General features: G+C 41.4%; 1 protein-coding gene across 5 annotated transcripts in view; it reads left to right on the forward strand.

Annotated features, from left to right (window-relative positions):
• Positions 1–23,641, forward strand: part of usp9 (ubiquitin specific peptidase 9) — a 49,411-nt gene that overhangs the window by 20,270 nt on the left and 5,500 nt on the right. For 2 of the 5 annotated variants that reach the window (XM_046054265.1, XM_046054263.1), the window contains exons 11-45: positions 2,417–2,521; positions 2,626–2,832; positions 2,943–3,079; positions 5,701–5,739; positions 7,087–7,220; positions 7,347–7,437; positions 8,045–8,158; positions 8,264–8,492; positions 9,659–9,754; positions 9,973–10,184; positions 10,990–11,230; positions 11,371–11,520; positions 13,432–13,552; positions 13,675–13,805; positions 14,106–14,384; positions 14,513–14,650; positions 14,942–15,079; positions 15,443–15,609; positions 15,741–15,849; positions 16,002–16,148; positions 16,278–16,424; positions 16,554–16,761; positions 16,845–17,065; positions 17,230–17,417; positions 17,513–17,686; positions 17,788–17,929; positions 18,104–18,860; positions 20,597–20,720; positions 20,805–21,030; positions 21,197–21,326; positions 21,479–21,664; positions 21,932–22,152; positions 22,264–22,352; positions 22,448–22,604; positions 23,010–23,222. In XM_046054265.1, coding sequence (XP_045910221.1) covers positions 2,417–2,521; positions 2,626–2,832; positions 2,943–3,079; positions 5,701–5,739; positions 7,087–7,220; positions 7,347–7,437; positions 8,045–8,158; positions 8,264–8,492; positions 9,659–9,754; positions 9,973–10,184; positions 10,990–11,230; positions 11,371–11,520; positions 13,432–13,552; positions 13,675–13,805; positions 14,106–14,384; positions 14,513–14,650; positions 14,942–15,079; positions 15,443–15,609; positions 15,741–15,849; positions 16,002–16,148; positions 16,278–16,424; positions 16,554–16,761; positions 16,845–17,065; positions 17,230–17,417; positions 17,513–17,686; positions 17,788–17,929; positions 18,104–18,860; positions 20,597–20,720; positions 20,805–21,030; positions 21,197–21,326; positions 21,479–21,664; positions 21,932–22,152; positions 22,264–22,352; positions 22,448–22,604; positions 23,010–23,222 — 6,168 coding nt within the window. The remainder of the gene's footprint in view (positions 1–2,416; positions 2,522–2,625; positions 2,833–2,942; positions 3,080–5,700; positions 5,740–7,086; positions 7,221–7,346; positions 7,438–8,044; positions 8,159–8,263; positions 8,493–9,658; positions 9,755–9,972; positions 10,185–10,989; positions 11,231–11,370; positions 11,521–13,431; positions 13,553–13,674; positions 13,806–14,105; positions 14,385–14,512; positions 14,651–14,941; positions 15,080–15,442; positions 15,610–15,740; positions 15,850–16,001; positions 16,149–16,277; positions 16,425–16,553; positions 16,762–16,844; positions 17,066–17,229; positions 17,418–17,512; positions 17,687–17,787; positions 17,930–18,103; positions 18,861–20,596; positions 20,721–20,804; positions 21,031–21,196; positions 21,327–21,478; positions 21,665–21,931; positions 22,153–22,263; positions 22,353–22,447; positions 22,605–23,009; positions 23,223–23,641) is intronic. The other 3 variants (XM_046054266.1, XM_046054267.1, XM_046054264.1) reach the window with 2 other exon arrangements.

A 23,641-nucleotide genomic window follows, 5' to 3' on the forward strand; every position in this document is an offset into this window, starting at 1 on the left:
CTGCCCGAGGATCTCAAGGTGCGTGCTGGTGTGTATGGGACTAAAAGGTCAGAAATATAACAAGGCGAGAGGCCATGAAGAGCTTTAAAAGTGATCAATAAAATTTTAAAGTCAATTCTAAAACATACTGGGAGCCAGTGTAATGAAGCTAAAATAGGAGTAATGTGGTCATATTTCTTTGTTCTGGTTAAAAGCCTGGCAGCTGAGTTCTGGACAGTCTGGAGTCGATCAATAGATTTTTGGGTTAAACAGGTGAAAAGGCTGTTGCAATAATCCAGGCGTGATGAGACGAAGGCGTGTAAAATGGTCTCGGTGTCCTTAAAAGTTAACATAGATCGAATTTTTGCTATATTTCTAAGTTGATAGAGACATGATTGAACAAGCTTTGTGGTGTGCTGCTCGAAATTTAAATTACTATCAAACCAAACACCAAGGTTCTTTGCCACAGGCTTAATGTGATTTACTAGGGAACCAGCAGATGGCAATTTGATTTGCCATCTGCTGGATCCGATGACCAGGATTTCTGTTTTGTCTGAGTTCAGTTGGATGAAATTATTTGACATCCATTTTTTAACTTCACAAAGGCAGTTGTTAAGTGAACTCAGCATTCCAGGGTCTGTGGATCTGACGGGCAAGTATATTTGTGTGTCATCAGCATAAATATGAAAAGAAATGCCATGTTTATGGATAATATGTCCAAGGGGAAGCAGATACAAGGAAAACAAAATGGGTCCTAAGACCGACCCCTGAGGCACACCATATTTAACTGGACAAAACGAGGAGACATAGTTGATTACAGACACGCAAAACTTCCTATTTGACAGGTAGGATGAAAACCATTCTAGGGCAGTACCAGAGATCCCCACCCAGTACCTCTGTCTGTCTAACATGATGTTGTGATCAATGGTGTCAAAAGCAGCGCTAAGGTCCAGGAGTACCAGGACTGAGCACATGCCTTCATCAGCAGACATTAAAAGGTCATTGGTGACTTTAAGCAGGGCAGTCTCAGTGCTGTGGTACTTCCTAAAACCAGACTGAAACTTTTCAAATATTTTGTTATTTTCCAGTACAGTGAGCAGCTTTTTGGACACAATTCTTTCTAGAATCTTTGCAATAAAAGGCAGTTTTGAAATTGGTCTAAAATTATGTGGGAGGGAGGGATCTAAACCAGGTTTCTTTAAAAGTGGGTTCACGCAAGCCGTTTTAAAATAATCAGGGACACAACCAGTAGATGGGGAGCTGTTGAAAACAGAGATCAAATGGGGCCCAATAGAATCTATTACTTTCAGTAAAAATTTTGTAGGTATTACATCAAGTGGGCTGGAGGACACTCTCATTTGTGATACTGTTTGTGTTTACTGTTGTAAAAGCTCAGACAAGTCGATGGGATAAAACTGGTTAAAACTCTCTTGTTGCTGGTGAGGAACCTCTGAGTAAGAGGCAGTGGGGGTAATAGAGGCTCTGATTGACACCATCTTATTGGTAAAATAAGATAAAAACAATTCACAGTCATCATTACTTCCAGCTGAGGCACAAGGAGGGGTTGGGTTTACCAGCTGATCCACAGTCTTAAACAGAAACCTGGGATTGTGTTTATGTGTAGTAATGAGTTCAGAAAAATAGTGTGTTCTCGCATCCTTAACCATGTTATTGTAGTTAATTAATAAATCCTTTGAGACTGAGGTAATGGACTTGGAGACAGGATTTTTTCCATCTGCGCTCTGCTTTCCTGCATTCCCTTTTTAGGCTGCGAATGCTGTCATTTATCCAGGGTTGCTTACTAGCTTTAGACGTAGGCCTAACCTTTAGAGGAGCAGTAATATTTAGTGACGACAAGCAGATATGATTGAAGTGATTGACCAGATTGTTGGTGTTGGAATCAGACAGGTGTTGGCTTTGGCTCTGAAAGAATGCGCAAAAGAATACACTGTAGGGACAAATTAGTTTCTTGTAGTTCTAGAGAACGCCAAATTATAATAGCTTGGAGCAATTTTGTTAATATTATGTTTTTCACTGGAATGAGAGTACTTGTTGAGCAACAAACCTTCCAAACAATTGCGTCAGTCACGTTTTTTTGCCCAATTGTGTTTTTAGACTGGAAATGATCCTAAGTGGCAGCTTTTCATTCTTCAGGCACAGGGCTTATATCACTTGAGTTTGTGCTACCGACCATGCCAGTACAGGTTGTGCCTGTGCACCTACTGCACAGAGAAAGGAAGTAGTCTGAAGAGGTCAAAATTCCTCGTGTAGTGTATGGGAACAACTTAATTGAGAGATTATGGCTTTTCAGCCTCACTGCGTGCGTGCGCCCGCGCACCCGATGACATCGTCCATCCCGATGTTTCATTGTAGACATTGCCCAACCCTAGTGTCTTGTTACCCCAACAGTCAGGTTGTTGTCTCTGTATATCTGCAGGCTGGTAAGCATGAGGCCATTGTAAAGAATGTCCACGACCTCCTGGCCAAGCTGGCATGGGACTTCTCACCTGAGCAGCTTGATCACCTTTTTGACTGTTTCAAGGTGAGTAAGGGTTGGATATTGTATCAGTCACTCAATCACAGATTATAAAGGAACGTTGGACACTAATGTTCTGTACCTTTTCATTGGAACTTGTTCTTGTGCAGGCAAGCTGGACCAACGCGAGCAAGAAGCAGCGTGAAAAACTGCTGGAACTTATCCGGCGCTTGGCTGAGGATGATAAGGATGGGGTGATGGCCCACAAGGTCCTCAATCTGCTGTGGAACCTGGCACACAGCGATGATGTGCCCGTAGACATCATGGACCAGGCTCTTAGTGCTCACATCAAGATATTGGATTATAGTTGCTCACAGGTACATGTTGGAGTGTTGTTGGTGAATAAGTTTAAAGGTGAACCGCATGCAAAATAACAAAGAAAAGGCTTACTGAACTTATACTGATGATGTTTCATTTTCACTTACAGGATAGAGACACACAGAAGATTCAGTGGATAGATCGCTTCATAGAGGAGCTACGAACCAATGACAAATGGGTGATCCCTGCCCTGAAGCAAATCAGAGAAATTTGTAGTCTCTTTGGAGAAGCCCCTCAAAACCTTAGGTAAGGTCATGGTAAAAATCAATTTTATATTACGGGATCACATACAGGATGCTTCTAATGTTGGCAAGTATGAAGTGTTTATTTGGCATAGTTTTAAAGTACTTTATTCTGAAGTATCTGTTTGTTTTGCACACAATGCATGGACACACGTAAGAAGGGTTAGGGAAGCAACAAGACTCTTAGTTTTCACGTATTTGACCAGCTGAACATTCCTAGCATTTTTTTAATCGCACAACAGCTGAGGCATGTCAACTCTTAATTTAGCACCCAAGAGAGCAATTAGCCTAGCAGTTTAGTGGCACGTCAATTCAAGATAACATCAGAGTAGTTGTCTGCCACTCATCCCAGTGCATTAAATAACCATCAGTGCTAACAGGGCTGAGCAATACTGACCCTCCCTTCCACTTCCGCCCCATGGCACCTTATTTTGGAAAATATGTGTACGGTAGACAATGGCGCGAGACAACTTTTTTTAAATCTTGTTTAAACTGTACCCTGGATTACATATATGCTGTTTGTCAATTTAAAAGATAATTTTGTATGTCAAGAAAGTCTCTCAACATGTTATTGCTTTAATGCTAGCTTACGTTCATTGCTTGGTTACTACTAGCTTGGTAACTTATGTCAAGTTCCACCACAAATGTGTCTCACCTGGTGTGTTTAATCCAGTGACTCTTGGTCCTTTTTATCCCATCACCTAAACATGTATGTTCTTTGATTTTAGCTTCAGTAGCGTTAGCCTCAGTCATTGAGAGAAACCCTTATAAAGTCACATGCGTGGTCTTTGTAATTGCTAATTTTCCTTCCTTCCTTTGTCTTATATGTCAACAGTTTTACGGCAAACTGCGACTTTCTTGACGAACAAAATTATATTTTAAATTGACAAACATATGTAATTCAGGGCACAATTCAAATTGGATCAATTAATTAGTTGCCTCTCTACATTGACTAAATAAGGTCTCATGGTGGTCCACCGGAAGCATAGGGCTCTCTATACACCCACACTTTACTTTTTTTCCTTTTTTTTTACTGATGTGAAATATCTGTCAGTAAACCGAAAGCTCTCAACTTCCTCATTTTGACTGTTTCAGTATGTTCTGAAAACATGAGGCCCTTTATCAAGCATCACATGTATTTGGTGACGCTTTCATTTGGTCAGCATGGTTTAGTAAAGTTAAGCCTAGTTCACACTACACGAATTATAGCCCGATTTGCCAAATTGTGAGCTCGGTGACCCATCAGGCTGTGATCAGCGATAAATCAGCGATTGATCGATAGCCGCCAGTCATTATGTTTGAACTAATCAACGATGCATCAAAATGGCTCCCTGACGCATTGCTGGCATGTCGCAGACGCCAGCCAGATATCTAGCATGCCAAATATCTGGAGAAGTTTTCCAACTCGACATCCACATCCAGCCAATAAGAGAAGGCAGCTGGCAGAACAGGCAGCTACTTTTTCACTACAAAACACTTTTTACTCCAGCTCTCTGTAGCTCAGATAATCCCTGCTACCTGCGTGTGCTAATCCATTCTTTCACCCATATTCTTTGTCTTTATAATTGCTATCTTTATAATAACAAACCACAGCTGTTTCGTGTGTAGGTTCGTGTCATTTCCCGTTTGACATTTCACGTGTGTTTTCTTGAAAAAACGTGATTTGGAGACCAGCGTCGGGTGACACAGCCACTGTCAGCTCGTGTAGTACGTGACCCCCTGTCACCGATCAGTCACGTAGTGTGAACGCCACAATGACTTCAAGACTCCCGTTACAAGACGGCAAGTTGTGTAGTGTGAACAGCACGGCCATCGGCCAACGCTGAAAGTCGTGTAGTCTGCACGCGCCTTTTAAGGAGCTGCACCTACTTTATTACAGTATAACAAAGCAAACTCTGTAACTGCAGTTGAAATATGTTGATAGACTCAAGTCCAACCTTAATCACTCCAAACTCCTATCTAAACTCCATTACATCCAACCAGTTTAAATGCCTACTTCAGTGTACAGCAGCCTGGCTAATCATCTGTATAGTCTGGTAGCTAGCTTGTCTTGTAAATGTTCATTATATATTGAAGTTAGTCTTTGTTTTTGAATCATAGACCTTTTTCACAGTAGGCATTCTGACCCTTCAGAGTAAGAAAACATTTGCACATTTGTTACTAACAACCTAAACGGCAGCTTTGTTCTTTCCAAATGTCCCAGTAAGCTGTGAGAGGAAGCTGCCATGCACTTTCACCGATGCAGCTTAATAGAATTCAGCCATCATTAGTTTTGTTATCTACACTTGTGCTTTTCTTGTGATATGTCAAAATGTCTTCACTGACAAAAGCCCATTTGCTATATATGCTGAGAAGTGCAGGTTAAGCATAATTCAGAACTTGTTCTGTCACTGAATCATGTTGTAAGGACTTTAGTTGTCAGGTAGAAGTTAAATTCTCACCAGGGTCTACTATGCCAACAAACATCAGCATTAATTTAACATTACCATGCTCAATTTCTGAAATTATTGTAAGATTTATTTGAAGTCAAATTGTTAAGCATTAATAGCAAATTATTTGATTTGAAATAGTGTTTTTTCTAGTCAATGTAGAAAATATGTAGTATACATGCCTGTTGTTTTTCAGAAAGAAAATGCCAATTAACATACAAACGAACTTAGTGGGGTAAGTTGAGTGCTAATTCCAGGGTTCTACCTATTTCTGTTTCACGTCAAGTCTAACTTTCTCTTTGACATGTTTATAATATATACTATGTAAAATATAAATCTGTCATGAATTCGCTTAAGCAACTCTTTCTTGGGTTTCATCTCAAATGACTGATTCCTCATCCAATCACCTGTTCAAAGTCCTGCACATGTGTAGTTCAGTCAAGCAAGTGACAAGATTAAGACAAGATACATTTGACTAAAAGCTAAATTTAGGTCTCTGCGCTTCAAAACCTAAGGTGATTAGGTTTAAGAAACTGAGAATTAGCTCTAAAGAGATCCATAGATCAATAGGATTTAAATATGTGGTCACAATCATGTAATATAAAATATTATATAATGGAATAGTATTATTTATTGATAACCATTTAACAGTTATTATATTTATTCTTATATAATTAGTTTTATGTCATTTGATTTCATTATTAAGTAATAGAATTAGAAAATTACTTGAGATTGTTTGTATATATGATAAAACAGATTCAGGTTAGATAAAATCAAGGTGTGGTGTTTATGAGGCATGTCTGATGTGCATAATTTCACTTGGCACTTGGTGGGAGGTTCTGTGCAGTTTCTTAGCATAACACATGTCATAGTGCATACATAGAATTATCCTTTTAATCTAGACAGTTGTGCAACTAAATGAAAGGTCCTTTGAGATGGAGCCCCATTCTTTCTGGTGCCAGCTCCTTTCAGCACAAATCATTCAATGCAAAATATCAGGGGTATTTCATGCCTTGGACCCACGTATTCAAATATATGCTAATAATATTTTCCTGTATTTGATATACATGTAGATATTTTAGTTGAGATATGTAGTACCAGTATAATGTGTTTTGAAAAGTAGTTCTAATCATCATACTCGAGCCACTGCTGATTTTTATTTTTTTATGATAATTTGTTAATTCAAACTGATTTTACTGTGTTGCAGATTCCCATATGATTCTTTGTAGTATGGTGGCTATCAAAATTGAATCATGGATTACAGGCTCATTTGGTTCTTGAGTTTAGTTTTCAAGCCAAAAACATTTATGTGGGAAACAAGGCAGGAAATGGCCTTTATTGATATGACTTCTTCTGCTGGTTATTCTATGACACACAAACACACAAATACACCAAGAGCTGCTTTCTTTATGTCCCTGATAGGAAAAAAAAAATGAGAAATCAGTCATGCAATGTTTCCTAAATCAGAAATAGTGTTGCTAAAAGTATATAATGTCAGCTTCATTATCACTTTTTAGTCTCTCCTTGCTTCATCACCGAATTTCTGTTTGTCTCCCTTATAATCCCTTTGTTCTCTCTTCAGTCAAACCCAGAGAAGTCCTCATGTATTTTACCGCCATGACTTGATCAACCAGCTGCAGCATAACCACGCTCTGGTCACGCTGGTGGCCGAGAACCTCTCGGCCTACATGGAGACCATGAGGCAGTTCTCCAAAGGTTTGTTGTCATGGCCTGAAACGGCACTCTGTTTTAGTCAGACATTTGATTGTCATGGGAACAGCAGTTGGATCAGGGATGTGCACCATCTGCTGTCTGACTGATGAATATGTGTGTCTTTTACAGAAGAACAAGCTGAGTTTGACCCCCAGACAGTCAGGCCAGGGAGCCGCTACAGCCATGTCCAGGAAGTACAGGAACGACTCAACTTCCTGAGGTACAACATTACCTTAAACATCTCGCACTCAAATGCATCATATGAACAAGGGTATTGTAGTTCCCTAATCTCTCATATGTTCACATCAGCTATAATAAATTGCCAATTCATTGCTACTTGATTTATCCAATTACTATCATGCCCATTCAAAGACAAATTTGGTCAGTTTTTAAAAAAGTAGCTTCATCAATAGCGGAGAGAATGTTGAAAAAGGTGTAAGCCAGAATATCAGTGTTAGACAATTTAAAAAAAAAACACAAAAACCCAACAACTATACCGTTGCATTTGAGCAACAGTGGGCAGTTTCTTCCTAGTTGGTTTTCATCTCTTACGATTTTACATTGTCAAAATTCGAGGTAATATTTATGCATATATACTGTAATGTAGAAAGGAAAATATATAAAATACTGTTTAGCCGCTGAGCCACTCAATTGAAGTGCCTTGTTCAAGTACAACCGTGGGTAATTGGGGAGGAGCAAGTGGGTACCCACATCAGCAATTATGATGCAAGTCTGGGACCAACTACATGACCTTCACAAATCAGGTTTCTCTACCCTTCAGGCCACCAGTGTCCACTATTGATTTTCTTTCTTGTTTTTGGTGGCAGGTTCCTGTTAAAAGATGGCCAGCTGTGGTTGTGTGCCCCTCAGGCCAAGCAGATCTGGAAGTGTCTGGCTGAGAATGCAGTGTTTCTCTGTGACCGAGAGGCCTGCTTCAAATGGTACCGTTTGATTTAATCTCTTCTTGCCTTCGACTTAAAAGAATGAATTCCCTTTGTCGCAAATGTCTGTTTTGAATTCTGTGTTATTTTCCTGCTATTTAATAGGTACTCTAAGTTGATGGGTGATGAGCCAGACCTGGACCCAGACATCAATAAGGACTTCTTTGAGAACAACGTTCTGCAGTTGGACCCATCTCTGCTGACGGAGAATGGCATGAAGTGCTTTGAGAGGTTCTTCAAGGCTGTCAACTGCAGGGAGGGCAAGCTTGTAGCAAAGCGGAGGGCATACATGATGGATGACCTGGAACTCATAGGCTTGGACTACCTCTGGAGGGTGAGGAGATTTGTTGCAACAGGCACACATAAAAAGTTTGTTTATTTGGGAGGTTGGTAGATTGTTGAAAGTGTCTTTCAACAATTTTCTTTTCTTTTTATGCTTTCACGTTTGTTATAGCTTTAAGAAACAAAAATGAAAGCCTTGAAAACTGAAAAGAGAGATCCATTTAGTTACCTTGAGCACCGCTTAAATATCTAGAAATATCTAGCACTAACAGACAGATGTCTGATTTTAAGCTTTTAAAATCTGGTTAGATCATTTTTAAGTTCATGTGTATTGCAGAGAGGGAGAGCAGTACTCAATTCAGTCAGCAGAATCCCTTTCTGTCTTCAAAAACTTAATTAAAGGAGTAATATGTCTATATCCCTTGATTTTTCTCTCTTTCTGTCTCAAAGTGTCATTTGTTATGCACTCATATGTTACTTCATATATTTGCAATCCCTGGGGTACATGTGGAATGTGGAAGTTTTGAGGTACTTCTTCTTGAAGTCTCATTTGTACATTGCTTTGGACAATAGTGTCTGTAAAATGAATAAATGTAATTAAATACACTCACACTATCTGCTCTGAGATACATTTTAAATTGTTGATATAATGGTCCTAACTTGGTTTACATGGGAGCAAAAGATACTCTGCAGTTTTGTACCTGAGTGTGAGATTTTGCTACTGTTAGCTGTATCTGTAGCGTCATTGGAGCTGGCAGACCGCAACACAGTGCATTCCTCCAGATTCACGCGGTGTTAAAGTAAATGCTTCGTCATATTTGAGCTGCTTCCTCCATTGCGTAAAATACGTCCTTACTGCAGGTGTTGCATTTTGCCGTCAATATCTTTTTCAGTGAAGCTTAGCCCAAACCTTTGAGCGTTTGCTGCGTTCTGCCATGGTTTCTTCTCGCGGGTTTTGTTGACTTGCGTAACCATATGATGTTAGGACTGTGTAGCAGGTTCTGGCAGTAAGTGCAACTTTTATGGATTGTAAAATGCTCATTGCAGTTCAATCGGGACCCCGACTGAAATATTCAGAAAGTTAGGAGGATAAGCAGAATCAAAATGTGTCTTGGAACCTGAAACTGGTTATTGATGAACAACCCTAGCTCTGACTAAGATGGAGAGCCCAGCTTGGAGAAAAATTTGACTTTTTTCCATTTTTGTTTTCTCTTCCAGGTGGTAATTCAAGGAAGTGATGACATCGCCAGCCGAGCCATTGACCTGCTGAAAGAGATCTATACCAACCTCGGACCAAAACTACAAGTCAATCAGGTACATGAATGTTCTGTTTTAGTTAAGGTAAAAGTTTAAACTGCTTGTCTTGTTTTTGTTTGTTTTGTTTTTTTTCTATATTTTTCTAGTTCTTATCTCCTTATTGTCAGACTTATCATGTTGTACTGTTTAAAGGTCAATTCAGACCATTTAAAGTCATTTGGTGTAATGACAAGCTACTGGGCTTCATCGTTGTACCTGTTTTGTCTCCCTTTTAGGTTGAAATTCATGAAGATTTCATCCAGTCATGTTTTGACCGTCTGAAGGCATCCTATGACACCCTGTGTGTGTTGGATGGAGACAAAGACAGCATCAACTGCGCCCGTCAGGAGGCTATCCGCATGGTGCGAGTTCTCACTGTGCTCAAAGAGTACATCAATGAGTGTGACAGTGACTACCATGAGGAGAGGACTATACTGCCCATGTCAAGGTACAGTAACAATGACACTGTGCTTCATTTATCATAAATAGATGTAAACATATTACATATTATTATTATTAGTAGTACACGACCTGAACATAGAGAAGCCAGAAGCTACAGTAAGCTTTTTTAGCTTTTTTTTTTATAGGTCACACATAATAATTTATATACCTTAGCTCTCAAAATTTGCTTAAGTGTTGGCCAGCATAAATGAGGACCTCTTGTTTTCCCCTTTGAGTGTGTAGGCTCCAGAACAAGGCAAGAGTCTGTTTCATGCCATTCATTTCTTGCCATGTTCCACCCAGCGAGTTACAAGCTATATGATTTATATGGCGGCATGTAGGGCTGCAGCTAACGATGATTTTAGTACTCGAAGCTTCTCCAGATTATTTCATTGATTCATCGATGCATCGTTTAAGAAGTACTTCTACGCGGTCGTGCTGTTGCGGTAGGGTAGGCCACATAAGTTTTGTTTTACGGTGGACGGACTGTAACATCACAGTTTTTGTTGTTTTCTTTGAGCTTGAAATAATCCCATACATTGGACACTTTCTTCTTCGTCCCTCGCTGTTTTCTCTCTCTTCCTCCACTTTGCAAACAGCTCCATTATAATCACGTCGTGTTCACATAGTGTAGCGCGATGTGCGACAGTAATAAATGTCCGTGCGAAACAGTGCGCTATATAGTTGGATTAAACGAAGCATCGATGCAAAGAATTTGTGTTGATGCTTTTTAGTAATCGATTTAATCGATGAATCGTTTCAGCCCTAGTGGCATATCTTTACTTTACTTCTTTCTTCTATTTCTCTTGCAGAGCTTTCCGTGGGAAGCATATCACATTGATCGTCCGTTTCCCCAACCAGGGGCGTCAGGTAGATGACCTGGATATCTGGTCACACACCAATGACACAATCGGCTCTGTTCGGCGTGGCATCCTAAACAGGATAAAAGCTAATGCTGCACATACCAAGATAGAGCTCTTTATTGGTGGGGAAGTTGTTGATCCAGCTGACGACAGGAAGCTCATTGGACAGCTCAATCTGAAGGACAAAACGGTGAGAATGTTGAAGAATGATGCTGCCTCTTCTACTTTAAGTGATCCTAACCAGTCAAACGCAACACTGGTCGTTGAACTGATTGTTAGTTTTGTCACACATTAGATCAGCATTAACTTACTGTAATCTCTTTTGTGTAGCTGATCACTGCCAAGCTGACCCAGGTGAGTGCCAACATGCCCTCAAGCCCAGACAGCTCCTCTGACTCATCCACTGGCTCTCCAGGTAACCACGGCAACCACTACAGCGATGGGCCCAACCCTGAGGTGGAGAGCTGTCTTCCTGGTGTGGTGAGTTTGTAGCACAGTTATTGTTAAGTGCATAAACTGAGCTATTTCCCCGTTTCCTCCAAACACTTTACTTACGCTATGATAATAAGTTGTTTTGTTTTAATTAAATCAATAATTGATATGTGACAGATGTTGTGTATGATAATGTGATATTTGTTAGCTAGTATTAGTAGACTCTCTATCTCTCTATCTATAGATAGACAGACAGACAGACACAAGGGCTGGGGCTATTCAACGACGTAATCGATTACGTAAATACGTCGACTCGCGTTACGTTAGGGGTGGGAATCTCTGGATTACAATTCAGAGGGCTGCTATGCGATTATAAAATGATTATTGATGCATGATTTCTTTTTTTTTTCTACGATCTCCAAATTAAAATCCAAAAGAAACATCTCCTAATTAGCTTAAAAGGACTTGTTTGCATCCCTAATTTATTTCATTAACCTCAGCTCCATGGTCCCTCATTTCTTTAACAACCAGTTGTCAGACTCCTCTGAAAACTGAAATATAAAGTAAAAATGATCAGGATGTACAGTATGTGTACAGGACAGAGCTGTACACCAGTGTAGTCTAACCTTGTTCCTGACGTTCAACCCTTGACAAGTAGGTAAGTTAGTAATGACATACAGCTGAGCTAATTAATATTACTCTGCTACTAATTTAACTAAAAACAGCCAAAACACGTGCTGTAGAGGAGAGATGTTAGCCAGCGCTAACAGCCTTCACTTTTCCAGCAGTTGGGGAAACAACAGACTTTTATTAAAGGACACACTGTGATCTACATTGCACGTTTACTACCAGACAGAAACTTACTGCTAATATTTTTCTCTATATTTTTCGCTAACTTTCACTGTCAAGTTCTGCTGCTCGCTCTCTCTCATTTGCTAGGCCACACACACAGGATATGCAGCTAAGCGTTGAGTGTCACCATGCTCACACAATGTGCGAGTTAAAATCATTATGCATTGATATTAATGATTATTCTGCTATGTGCGCGCCACAGACCGCTGCACTTCTGCGAGTTTCACCTGTTGCGTTCCGTTAACATTCCGTTATCAATTAACATTTAAATAATCGAAATTTATGATATTTGTTAGTTGAATCAAAATCTTCCAAGTCTGCATCACGATGCATCTAAGAATCTAATTTTTTTTTTTATTTTTTTTTTTACAATACATTATGTGTGTCGAATCATCGTTGCATCCAGTGTTAGCAGGGATTCCCCCGGACAAGCTCAAGCTACAAGAACGCGCCTTCGACCGTCTAAAGTCTGGGAGCATTTTAGACAGACACTCAACAATGTGCTGCTTCATGAGCTCTGTGAATTGTAAATAGCTTCACTGCAGCACAACTGCTGTCCACGAATTCTTTCAGTTGTGTGTTTGTTTGTTTGTTTTTTGTTTTTTTTTTGGCCCACACTGATGCAGAAATACATTTGATTTTCATACTGCGTTTCTCAATATTGAAATAAATCCATGTCAGAAACATTTAAAGTTTCAAGTAAAGTAGCCCAATTAATGTCTGTTATTATCACAAGACGTCAATGACGTGAAAATTTGATTCATTTTAAGATCTGCTGCTATTGTCATTATTCTAATGTGCTTCATCAGGATGATTAAATAAAATATTATTGATTAGACATGTTTTTGATATTTATTTTGGATAAATTGGTTTGTTAATCGAGTAATAGGCAACTTTCTTTCTTTAGAGTACACAAAATTAGTCGTTAGATTAATCGAGTAATTGAAAAAATAATCGATTAATTAATCGATTTGAAAAATAATCATTATGTACAGCCCTACCACAGTGTGTTTTGTGTTCTAACCCCTGAATTGAACATGCAACAGTGTGTTGTTATGGTTTGATCAGTATGTGAACAGCAAAAATCTTACCTCTGCCCTATTTCAGATTATGTCGCTGCATCTGCGCTACATCTCCTTCCTGTGGCAGGTGGCTGACCTGGGCTGCAATCTCAACATGCCACTGCTTAGAGATGGAGCTCGAGTTCTCATGAAACTCATGCCCCCAGGTATACATGCAGCTGTGCTTTCAATATATTATCCAGCCAATTTACTTGATTAAAACACACCTACACAAACACACATCGCAAGCAATGTTAGCTCAACTGTCATGTTTGGGTGTTGTCCTTAGATAACACTACAGTGGAGAATCTGCGAGCTGTGTGTCTGGACCACGCCAAGCTTGGTGAAAACAGCCTCAGTCCCTCACTGGACTCGCGCTTCTTTGGCCCCTCACCCTCACAAGTGCTCTACCTTATTGAGGTGGGTCTCAGTGTGCTCATGCATCACAAGTTGTAGTACTTAATGTGCCCTCGTAACCACTTTATTGCATTGTCAGCGTGACTAACCTGTGATGCAGTAATGTGCCGTTGTGTGTTGATCTATGTATAAACAGCAGTACTACAACTTCATTAACAGTCATAGTATATAAATATGTGGCCCATCTCACAAGATAAACTTGACTATATTAGCTGGATAATTGTGTTTACTCAGATGCTTTATATATATATATTATAATAATAATATAAAGAAGGTTTCTTACTATTCTCATCCATGTTCCAGGTTGTTTACGCTTTGCTGATGCCAGCCAGTGCCACTCTGGGCGAGGATGCCAGCGATTTCCAGTACAACTTCTTGAAGAGCGGTGGGCTGCCACTGGTGTTGAGCATGCTCACCAGGAACAACTTCCTCCCATCTGCGGACATGGAGACACGACGTGGGGCTTACCTCAATGCACTGAAGATCGCCAAGCTCCTCCTTACTGCTGTAGGCTTTGGTCATGTGAAAGCTGTGGCAGAGGCCTGCCAGCCCAACGCTGAGGGAAATATTCCTGTCTCACCGGTTAGGCCACACACGTAACTTGCACAGAGACATACCTGTATGACTGGTTCCTCAGTAGTTGATTGCCATATCACTTACATACCTTCATCTTCCTCCAAACCCCCATCACCTTCCCTGCATATCTACAGATTAATCAGGCCACTCATGACCAGGCCCTGGTCCTCCAGAGTGCCCTGCAAAACATCCCTAACCCTGCATCAGAATGCATGCTGCGCAACGTAGCCATCCGCCTGGCACAGCAGATTTCTGATGAGGTTACAGAAAATGTAAGAGAATGGATTTTTCAACTTTTTTTTTATATTAGACAATGTACTATTGCAGAATTGAATTTTAAAGAATAGTTTTTTTTAGAGGAAATTTAAGGTTAAATGTCTGAATAAATAAGCTAGTAATAAAGCTAGATACCCACTCTTTAAAATGTTATAATTAATGTAGCGTTGGTTGTACATAAAGAATAAATGTATGTTCAAACAAACACTGGACGACTAGATGAAAATCTTTTTATTGAGTGCTGCTGTCAGTAATAATGGCTTTTATGGAACAATCTTTTTCACCAGAATTTCTTCCAGGCATCAAAGTACATCCCAGACATTTGTGTGATCCGAGCGGTGCAGAAAATAGTTTGGGCATCAGGCTGTGGTACAGTGCAGCTTGTCTTCAGTTCAAATGAGGAAATCAGCAAGATATATGAGAAAGTAAGTTGCTCTTGAATTTTGCTCTTTGAGGGTTTTGGGGTTTCAGTTGTGTTGAATGTTGTCCAACAATCATGTATAATTAATCGAATAGGAAGCAAGAGCACATTAGTGTGACAGTTGTGCAGCATAGACTTCCATAATGGAATAACGTCTGCTGCACAGCCCTCAATAGATCCAGAGTGTTGTAGAACCTGTGAGGCTGGACAGTAAAACCTCCTGTCCCTAAAGGTCCTTAGCTTTGAGCAAGGTACACACGAGAAACAAAGAGCTCTTGATGGGTTTAGTGGACTTTCAAGGGAATAGCAATTTAAAAATTGCAGTGCTTTATGCACTATTGCATAATATCTTTCATCCTCTTGTTAGACAAATGCAGCAAAGGAGCCAGATGGGGAAGATGAGCAGGTGTGTTGCGAGGCCCTGGAAGTGATGACACTGTGTTTTGCCCTGATGCCCACGGCTCTCGACACACTCAGTAAGGAGAAGGCTTGGCAAACCTTCATCATAGACTTGCTGCTACACTGCCACAGCAAGTAAGTACACCAGGATACGTTCCAACCAATTGCTGAAACATAGATGTACCGACTTATATGGCTGCGACATCTTCATTTTTTTAGTTCTGACAGAATAGCACGATGGTTATGTTGTCATTTGTGTTAAACAGATCTGTGCGTCAAATGGCCCAGGAGCAGTTTTTCCTCATGGCGACAAGGTGCTGTATGGGCCACCGACCCCTCCTTTTCTTCATCACCCTCCTCTTCACTGTGCTGGGGGTGAGTGGCTCTATGCCTGGTGTTCTTAAAGACTCATCATCATTTGTCTCTCCTTTCTTTTTATTAAATGCATTATAGTGCATCACCACAGTGCCAGACACGTTAACAGTTAACTGCTTACAAGATCCTAATTTCAAATTGTCCATGTCCAGAGTACAGCCAAGGAGCGAGCCAAACATGCTGGAGACTACTTCACTTTACTCAGGCATCTTTTGAACTATGCCTATAACAGCAACATCAACCTGCCAAATGCTGAGGTGCTGCTCAACAATGAGATCGACTGGCTGAAACGGATAAGGGTAAAACTGCTTGTTAATTATATGTTCATGATCAGTTTTTAATACCTTTTTGCCAATATGCCCTCTCAAAAAGCCTGGTTTTTAGCGTGTGGGGCAGAGTTGATGGTTCGTAATGTTTGTATTTACTAGGATGAAGTTAAGAGGACAGGAGAGACTGGTGTGGAGGACACCATCCTGGAGGGCCACCTTGGTGTCACCAAAGAGCTTCTTGCCTTCCAGACACCGGAGAAGAAGTATTATATCGGCTGCGAGAAAGGAGGAGCCAACCTCATTAAGGTACAATAAACAGATTATACCTGAAACTGTTAACGTAAAATGAAGAATGTGAAAACCGTCCGTTCTCTAATCTTGTTTCCTTTCTCATAACATTACTAAGAAGTAATATGGCCTTTCCATCTTGTGTAGGAGCTGATTGACGACTTCATCTTCCCAGCATCTAATGTGTACCTGCAGTACATGAAGAGTGGGGAGTTCCCCACAGAGCAGGCCATCCCAGTGTGCAGCACCCCTGCTTCCATTAACGCTGGTTTTGAGCTCCTGGTGGCACTGGCTGTTGGCTGTGTCCGCAACCTCAAGCAAATAGTCGACACCCTGACTGACATGTACTACTTAGGTAGGGAGACACCAGTGTGGCAATTTCACAGATGTATTTCATGGACTATTTGTAATCTACCACTATTGTGACTCTCCTTCCAGGTTGTGAGACACTGACAGAGTGGGAGTACTTGCCTCCGGTGGGGCCACGGCCCAACAAAGGCTTTGTAGGTTTGAAGAACGCTGGGGCCACCTGTTATATGAACTCTGTCATTCAGCAGCTGTACATGATCCCTCCAATCCGCAATGGCATCCTGGCCATTGAGGGCACAGGCACTGATGTGGATGATGACATGTCAGGGGATGAGAAGCAGGAGAATGAGGTATGGTGAGAGTTTGTGCTGTTCCAAGTGATCAATAGATTAATTTATACAAATCATCTGATCATCATTTAGCTATTACTCTTTAGTCTTGTTTCCCCAGTGCAGTAGCAAAAAGTAATGAACACTTGTTGTTCGTGTTTCACCTGTATGTTTTGTCTCCACAGAGTAACGTGGATCCTCGTGATGAGGTGTTCAGCTACCACCATCAGTTTGATGATAAACCCTCCAGTAAGTCTGAGGACAGGAAAGAGTACAACATTGGGGTACTACGTCACCTACAGGTCATTTTTGGACATCTGGCTGCATCCAGGCTGCAGTACTATGTGCCTAGAGGATTCTGGAAACAGTTCAGGTATTTCAAACTAAAAGTAATGCTGATTTGTATCTGCATTCCCTGTTTAGAAGTTGCCAATGTCTTAATGCTTCTCTCCGTTCTACCCTTTCCAGGTTATGGGGAGAGCCAGTGAACTTGCGAGAGCAGCATGATGCTCTGGAGTTTTTCAACTCTTTGGTGGACAGTCTGGATGAAGCTCTGAAAGCCCTGGGCCACCCCGCCATGCTCAGCAAGGTACTGGGAGGGTCCTTCGCTGACCAGAAGATCTGTCAGGGATGTCCCCACAGGTGAGTGCAGTCCTTATCTGTGCATGGTTGCTGGAAATATTTAAACAGTTTCAGAAATATAAACTTCAGTCTACCTAATTGATCATTTTTTGTGTTGTCAGGTATGAGTGTGAGGAGTCATTCACAACGCTCAATGTAGACATCAGAAACCACCAGAACCTGCTGGACTCCATGGAGCAGTATGTTAAAGGAGATCTGCTTGAGGGGGCCAATGCCTACCACTGTGAGAAGTGTAATAAAAAGGTAAGAATGGAGCACCCATCTGGTCACCAGCCAGTGTTAGAATGTGTTACTCTTCTGTGGAAATATAGAGGCAGGAATGGCTGTCCCATGGTTTATTGAATAGTATCTGTTTTCTTTTTCTCATTAACTTCTTGGAGATGTATTTAAATGACAATCTGTAATGTTTGCTCTCAGGTGGACACGGTGAAGCGCCTGCTGATAAAGAAGCTGCCTCCTGTCCTGGCCATCCAGTTGAAGCGCTTTGACTATGACTGGGAGAGGGAGTGCGCCATCAAGTTCAATGACTACTTTGAGTTCCCCAGGGAGCTCGACATGGAGCCGTACACTGTAGCTGGTGTGGCTAAGCTGGAGGGGGATGACGTCAACCCGGAGAACCAGGTCATCCAACAGAACGAGCCATCTGAGCCCACACCTCCAGGCAGCTCCAAGTATCGTCTGGTGGGAGTGCTGGTCCACTCAGGCCAGGCCAGTGGCGGACACTACTATTCCTACATAATCCAGAGGAACGGGGGTGATGGCGAAAAGAACCGCTGGTATAAGTTTGATGATGGTGATGTGACAGAGTGCAAGATGGACGATGAGGAGGAGATGAAGAACCAGTGCTTTGGAGGGGAATACATGGGCGAGGTGTTTGATCATATGATGAAAAGGATGTCATACCGGAGGCAGAAGCGCTGGTGGAACGCCTACATCCTATTCTATGAGCGTATGGACTCACTGGACAAGGACAGCGAGCTTGTCAAATACATCTCGGAGTTGACGATCTCCTCCACCAAGCCACATCAGGTCAAGATGCCTGGTGTCATCGAGTGCAGCGTTCGCAAGCAGAACGTGCAATTCATGCACAACCGAATGCAATACAGCCTGGAATATTTCCAGTTCATTAAGAAACTTCTGACCTGTAACAGTGTCTATTTAAACCCTCCTCCAGGTATGCATCATTTTGTGTGTGTGCTGCTAAATGGGTATTGAAATGCAAAACTAATTCAGTGGATCTTATGTGTCATTGTATATTGAAAGATTAAAAAAACTAAATTAGTCTATGTAGCCACTTAGCTTCAACTCAAACCTTCGGTGGGATGTTACAGAAGCAGTGGATAAACACTTGAATCATAAACTGCAACATAAATGCACACAAAAGCTGGCTCTTGCAATGGATATTGTCCTGGTATATTATGGTAGTGAACACAGCATTGTTTTTTTTTTTTACAGTCTCAATTTTCCACCCTGTGTAGCTGTTTTTACCTATTTTATTAAATCAAATAAGTTGAGAACCTCCTTTTTAGTATCAAAACCTGGCCAAAAAAATGTGCAGATACAAAAACAGACAACAGATGAAACAATATTAAGGGTCAAATAAGCTAATAAGAGACAAACCAGACAAGGTGGGTAAATGCATCAGGGATCGATAATATACCTTATAAAACGTACAGTTCAACCCTTGCACAATTGTGTGAGTGACTGTAAATGTGAGGCATGTGATTTGTTACAGCTGCACAGTATCGCTCTTCCAGTTATGACTGCATATCCAATAACCTCAGAGGGGGTATCATCATATCTCTACTGTAGATTTCAAAGCTTCTCTCCAATATTTAGCAGCTGCCATTATAATTTTATCACTAATATCTGGCTTGCTTGTCTAAAGAGCTACATTTCAAAGTAATGCTAATATACAGCTTCCCTGTGGAAAGAATTGGTGGTCAGTAGCGTTGAGCATTGGCTGCCGAGAAATGCACTGCCTCTGTAATGCATTATTAATCGAGCCAGAGCCCCGTAATATTCCACAGGAAAATAAATGTTTGAGGGCAGTCATCAGCACAGCACTTGATTGGTACAGAATGATTCAGATCTTGAAGAACATGTAGTGAATAGATGGATAGCACCTTTTATTTGTTACCTTGAATCCCCTTTAAAATCCTTTTCAGCAGCAGCAAAGTGAGTTTTTAAAAAAACAACCTTTGTTTAGATTTTTAGACAACCCAGCTGCTGATACAACACATTGACCCAGTATGTCAGTTTGAACTTATGATTTGATATTATTGATTGGCCTTACACAGAGAAAGTTGTGACGCTGTGGTCTCTCATTCTGAGCTGACTGCTGCTGTGTTATCTTGCGTTTTGTTTTTTATTGTAGTTTATGCAGGATTGAACTAGGATGAGACACGATTTTCTGGCATTCAGTTTGTTTCACCTCGCTATTTATAGTACAGCCAGTCAATAGTGGAAGAGTCACGCATTATTCATTGGGTTGACTCTGTAGTCCAGCACATTAGATTTCACAGGAAATAATGATTATGAGGTTAAAGAGACATCTGTGTCAGAATTGTAGCCCACTTTGTTTATGGTCCCGAAATCAGGGAACAAAATTAATATAGAAAATCACCTTTAAAGCTTTAAGTCTGCTCTATAGCCTTATAGTGATTTTATTTAAAATCCATTGTGCTTGTATACAGAGTCAAAACAAAGAAAACTGTCACTAAACTACATTTATGTATGCTGTGGTGATTATCACTATTGCTAATAAGTGAGAAGATACGTTGCATATATTGGTAGCAGCTATTTTCTTTTGTAAAATTTAGCTTTGTTCCCTGGGTCTAGCTTCACAGATTGTTGTCAGCTTATGGTACTGTGACTGTGTTTTGTTAATCATTACTCTCTTTTTATCAGGACAAGACCATCTTCTGCCAGAGGCAGAGGAGATTGCTATGATAAGTGCTCAGCTGGCTGCTAGGTTCCTCTTCAGCACAGGCTTTCACACCAAGAAAGTAGTACGGGGTCCTGCCAGTGACTGGTAAGCTCTGTCTGCCTCTTTGTTTTTTGGGTTTCTATCTGTTTTATCCATTTCTATAAATATTTTCCTTGTCCTTCCCTCCAGGTATGACGCCCTCTGCATCCTGCTGAGACACAGTAAGAATGTACGCTATTGGTTTGCACACAACGTTCTGTTCGCTTACCCTAACCGCTTCTCGGAGTACCTCCTTGAGTGCCCGAGCGCTGAGGTCCGTGGTGCATTCGCCAAGCTCATAGTCTTCATCGCTCACTTCTCCATGCAAGACGGACCCTGCCCTTCCCCCACCGCCTCGCCTGGACCCTCTACTCAGGTCGGTGCCAGACTTTACTGTGCTCTTTTTTTTGGAAGATGCTTTAAGTTGTTTTGATTCTGAAAGATACTTTAGGTAGTTTGTATCACTGAGAGGTTTCTCGTCCTGCACTTTTTTATTGATGTAACCCTGCTGTGGTTTATTGTTTTCCATGTTTGTACATCAGGGCTGTGATAACCTCAGTCTAAGTGACCACCTGTTGAGAGCTGTACTCAACCTGCTCAGAAGAGAGGTTTCTGAACATGGCCGTCACCTGCAGCAGTACTTCAACCTCTTTGTCATGTATGCCAATCTTGGTAAGGAGCACAGAGCAATCACAACCCCTGTCATGTACATCTGTTCCTCAGTGAATTGTACAAGCAAGCTTTATGCAAAATCTTTTTTCGTTTGGGACTTAAAGTGCTGCTTTCTTTCCTCCCCCTGCCGTCACTACTATTACCACACACAGGCCTGGCAGAAAAGACGCAGCTGTTGAAGCTGAATGTCCCTGCCACTTTCATGTTGGTCGCTTTGGACGAGGGTCCCGGGCCTCCCATTAAGTACCAGTATGCTGAGCTAGGCAAGCTCTACACTGTGGTCTCCCAGCTGGTTCGTTGCTGTGACGTTTCTACACGCATGCAGTCCTCTATCAATGGTGAGTGATTTACTCTGAGGCAGTTATACATGGTGAAATGGCCTGGGATGGTTTGGTGGTGGGGAGAGTTAGAGCCCAATGAGGATTTTCATCCTTGCTCAGGATCTAGTGACTGACCAACCAGCCACTCTGAGCCTTTGTCTAGTGTAGGCAGAGCTTGGAGCTGAGGGCTTTCAGAGATGACTGATGAAAAGCGTTGTCTAAAGAAAATATATGTATATATTTGCCTCTAATAATTGCATGTATTTTCTTCTCTACCCTCTCCAGGTAACCCTCCTCTCCCTAACCCGTATGGTGACACCAACCTGACAGCTCCAGTGATGCCTGTGCAGCAGCTGGTGGCAGAGATCTTGTTTGTGAGGACCAGCTACGTGAAGAAGATCATCGAAGACTGCAGCAACTCTGAGGAGACGGTGAAACTGCTTCGCTTCAGCTGCTGGGAGAACCCTCAATTCTCCTCCACTGTGCTTAGCGAGCTGCTCTGGCAGGTAAATTACTAAATGCTTCCTTAGACCAACAGATCATCCATAATTCTGCAGGTGGCTTACTTGTATGCGTCCAAAAGATCTTCAAATTATATACGTGTTGTGTGCCTGCAGGTGGCGTACTCCTACACCTATGAGCTGAGGCCTTACCTGGACTTGCTGCTACAGATCCTGCTCATTGAGGACTCCTGGCAGACACACAGGTCAGAACGATAGCTCAGTGTGTAAATTATGAGTGCTGCATTGTTTTGAATGCGTTCAGAGTTTCAATTTCTCCTTCCCCTGTTTGGTTGTGTAGGATCCACAATGTGCTGAAGGGCATTCCCGATGACAGAGATGGGCTTTTCGATACCATCCAGCGCTCCAAGAACCACTACCAGAAACGAGCCTACCAGTGCATCAAGTGTATGGTGGCTCTCTTTAGCAACTGCTCTGTGGCTTACCAAATCTTACAGGTACACTAACAGATCTCTCTTTCTCATGTTGTCATGGATTACATGTCATGGACTCAGTTTCTGATTTGTGGTTTGGAAATGCCAGATAACAGGAGGTTCTACCTTTTTTGTGGTCCCCAAAGTTGTCAGTCCTGTTACTTTTTCTTGGTGAAGAGCATTTATCATCTCCAATAATGTTTATTTGTAGATTCTATACTCACTACACAGTTGTTGCATGCTAACCAGCTGCTGTCTCTCCCAAACACTAGCTAACATACACTCAAGATTCATTGATTGAATAACCGTCTTTCTGCTATCTGAGCACAGCACCAACAGTCAAATTACTTGTTAAGAAAAGGAAACCGTGTACCTCATTCATTCATACAACAGGCGAAGCTAATCAGCATGTTGTTCTTGTGCATACAGAGTAATGGTGACCTGAAACGAAAGTGGACGTGGGCAGTGGAGTGGTTAGGGGACGAGCTGGAGAGGAGGCCATACACAGGGAACCCCCAGTACACCTACAACAACTGGTCCCCTCCAGTTCAGAGCAACGAGACCTCCAATGGCTATTTCCTGGAGCGTTCGCACAGTGCACGTATGACACTGGCCAAAGCCTGTGAACTTTGTCCCGAGGAGGTAATTGCATTTGCATTGTACCCTTCACTCACACACATGCACGCACACTTTTGCCTCATGTCCCATTAACAGTATTTTCCAGTTGATTGTGTTTTAGGAAGCCAAACCATACCTAATAACTGTAATAACATAACTGTAGGACACTTTATGTAGGTATACATGTGCCAAGTTAAAAAACACCTGAAGTTCAGAACAGCTGCTTAAAATCAACAGTTCTGTCGGACTTTTCTGTTGAAGTCAAACATCAGTATGAAAGGGGTCTTTCTGTTGTATATATGAAATCAAGAAGGCCTCATGAATATTGGAAGTTACCTGTAAACCACGGTAAAACATCATGTTAACAATGGTGTGCAGTGGTGAAGCTAACAGAAAAATCCCCCAGAAATACTGTATGACTGAGCCAGAGGAGTTTTAACAAC

The sequence above is a fragment of the Micropterus dolomieu genome, linkage group LG07 (genome assembly GCF_021292245.1).
Source record: "Micropterus dolomieu isolate WLL.071019.BEF.003 ecotype Adirondacks linkage group LG07, ASM2129224v1, whole genome shotgun sequence".
In the NCBI taxonomy this organism is placed as follows: Eukaryota; Metazoa; Chordata; class Actinopteri; order Centrarchiformes; family Centrarchidae; genus Micropterus; species Micropterus dolomieu.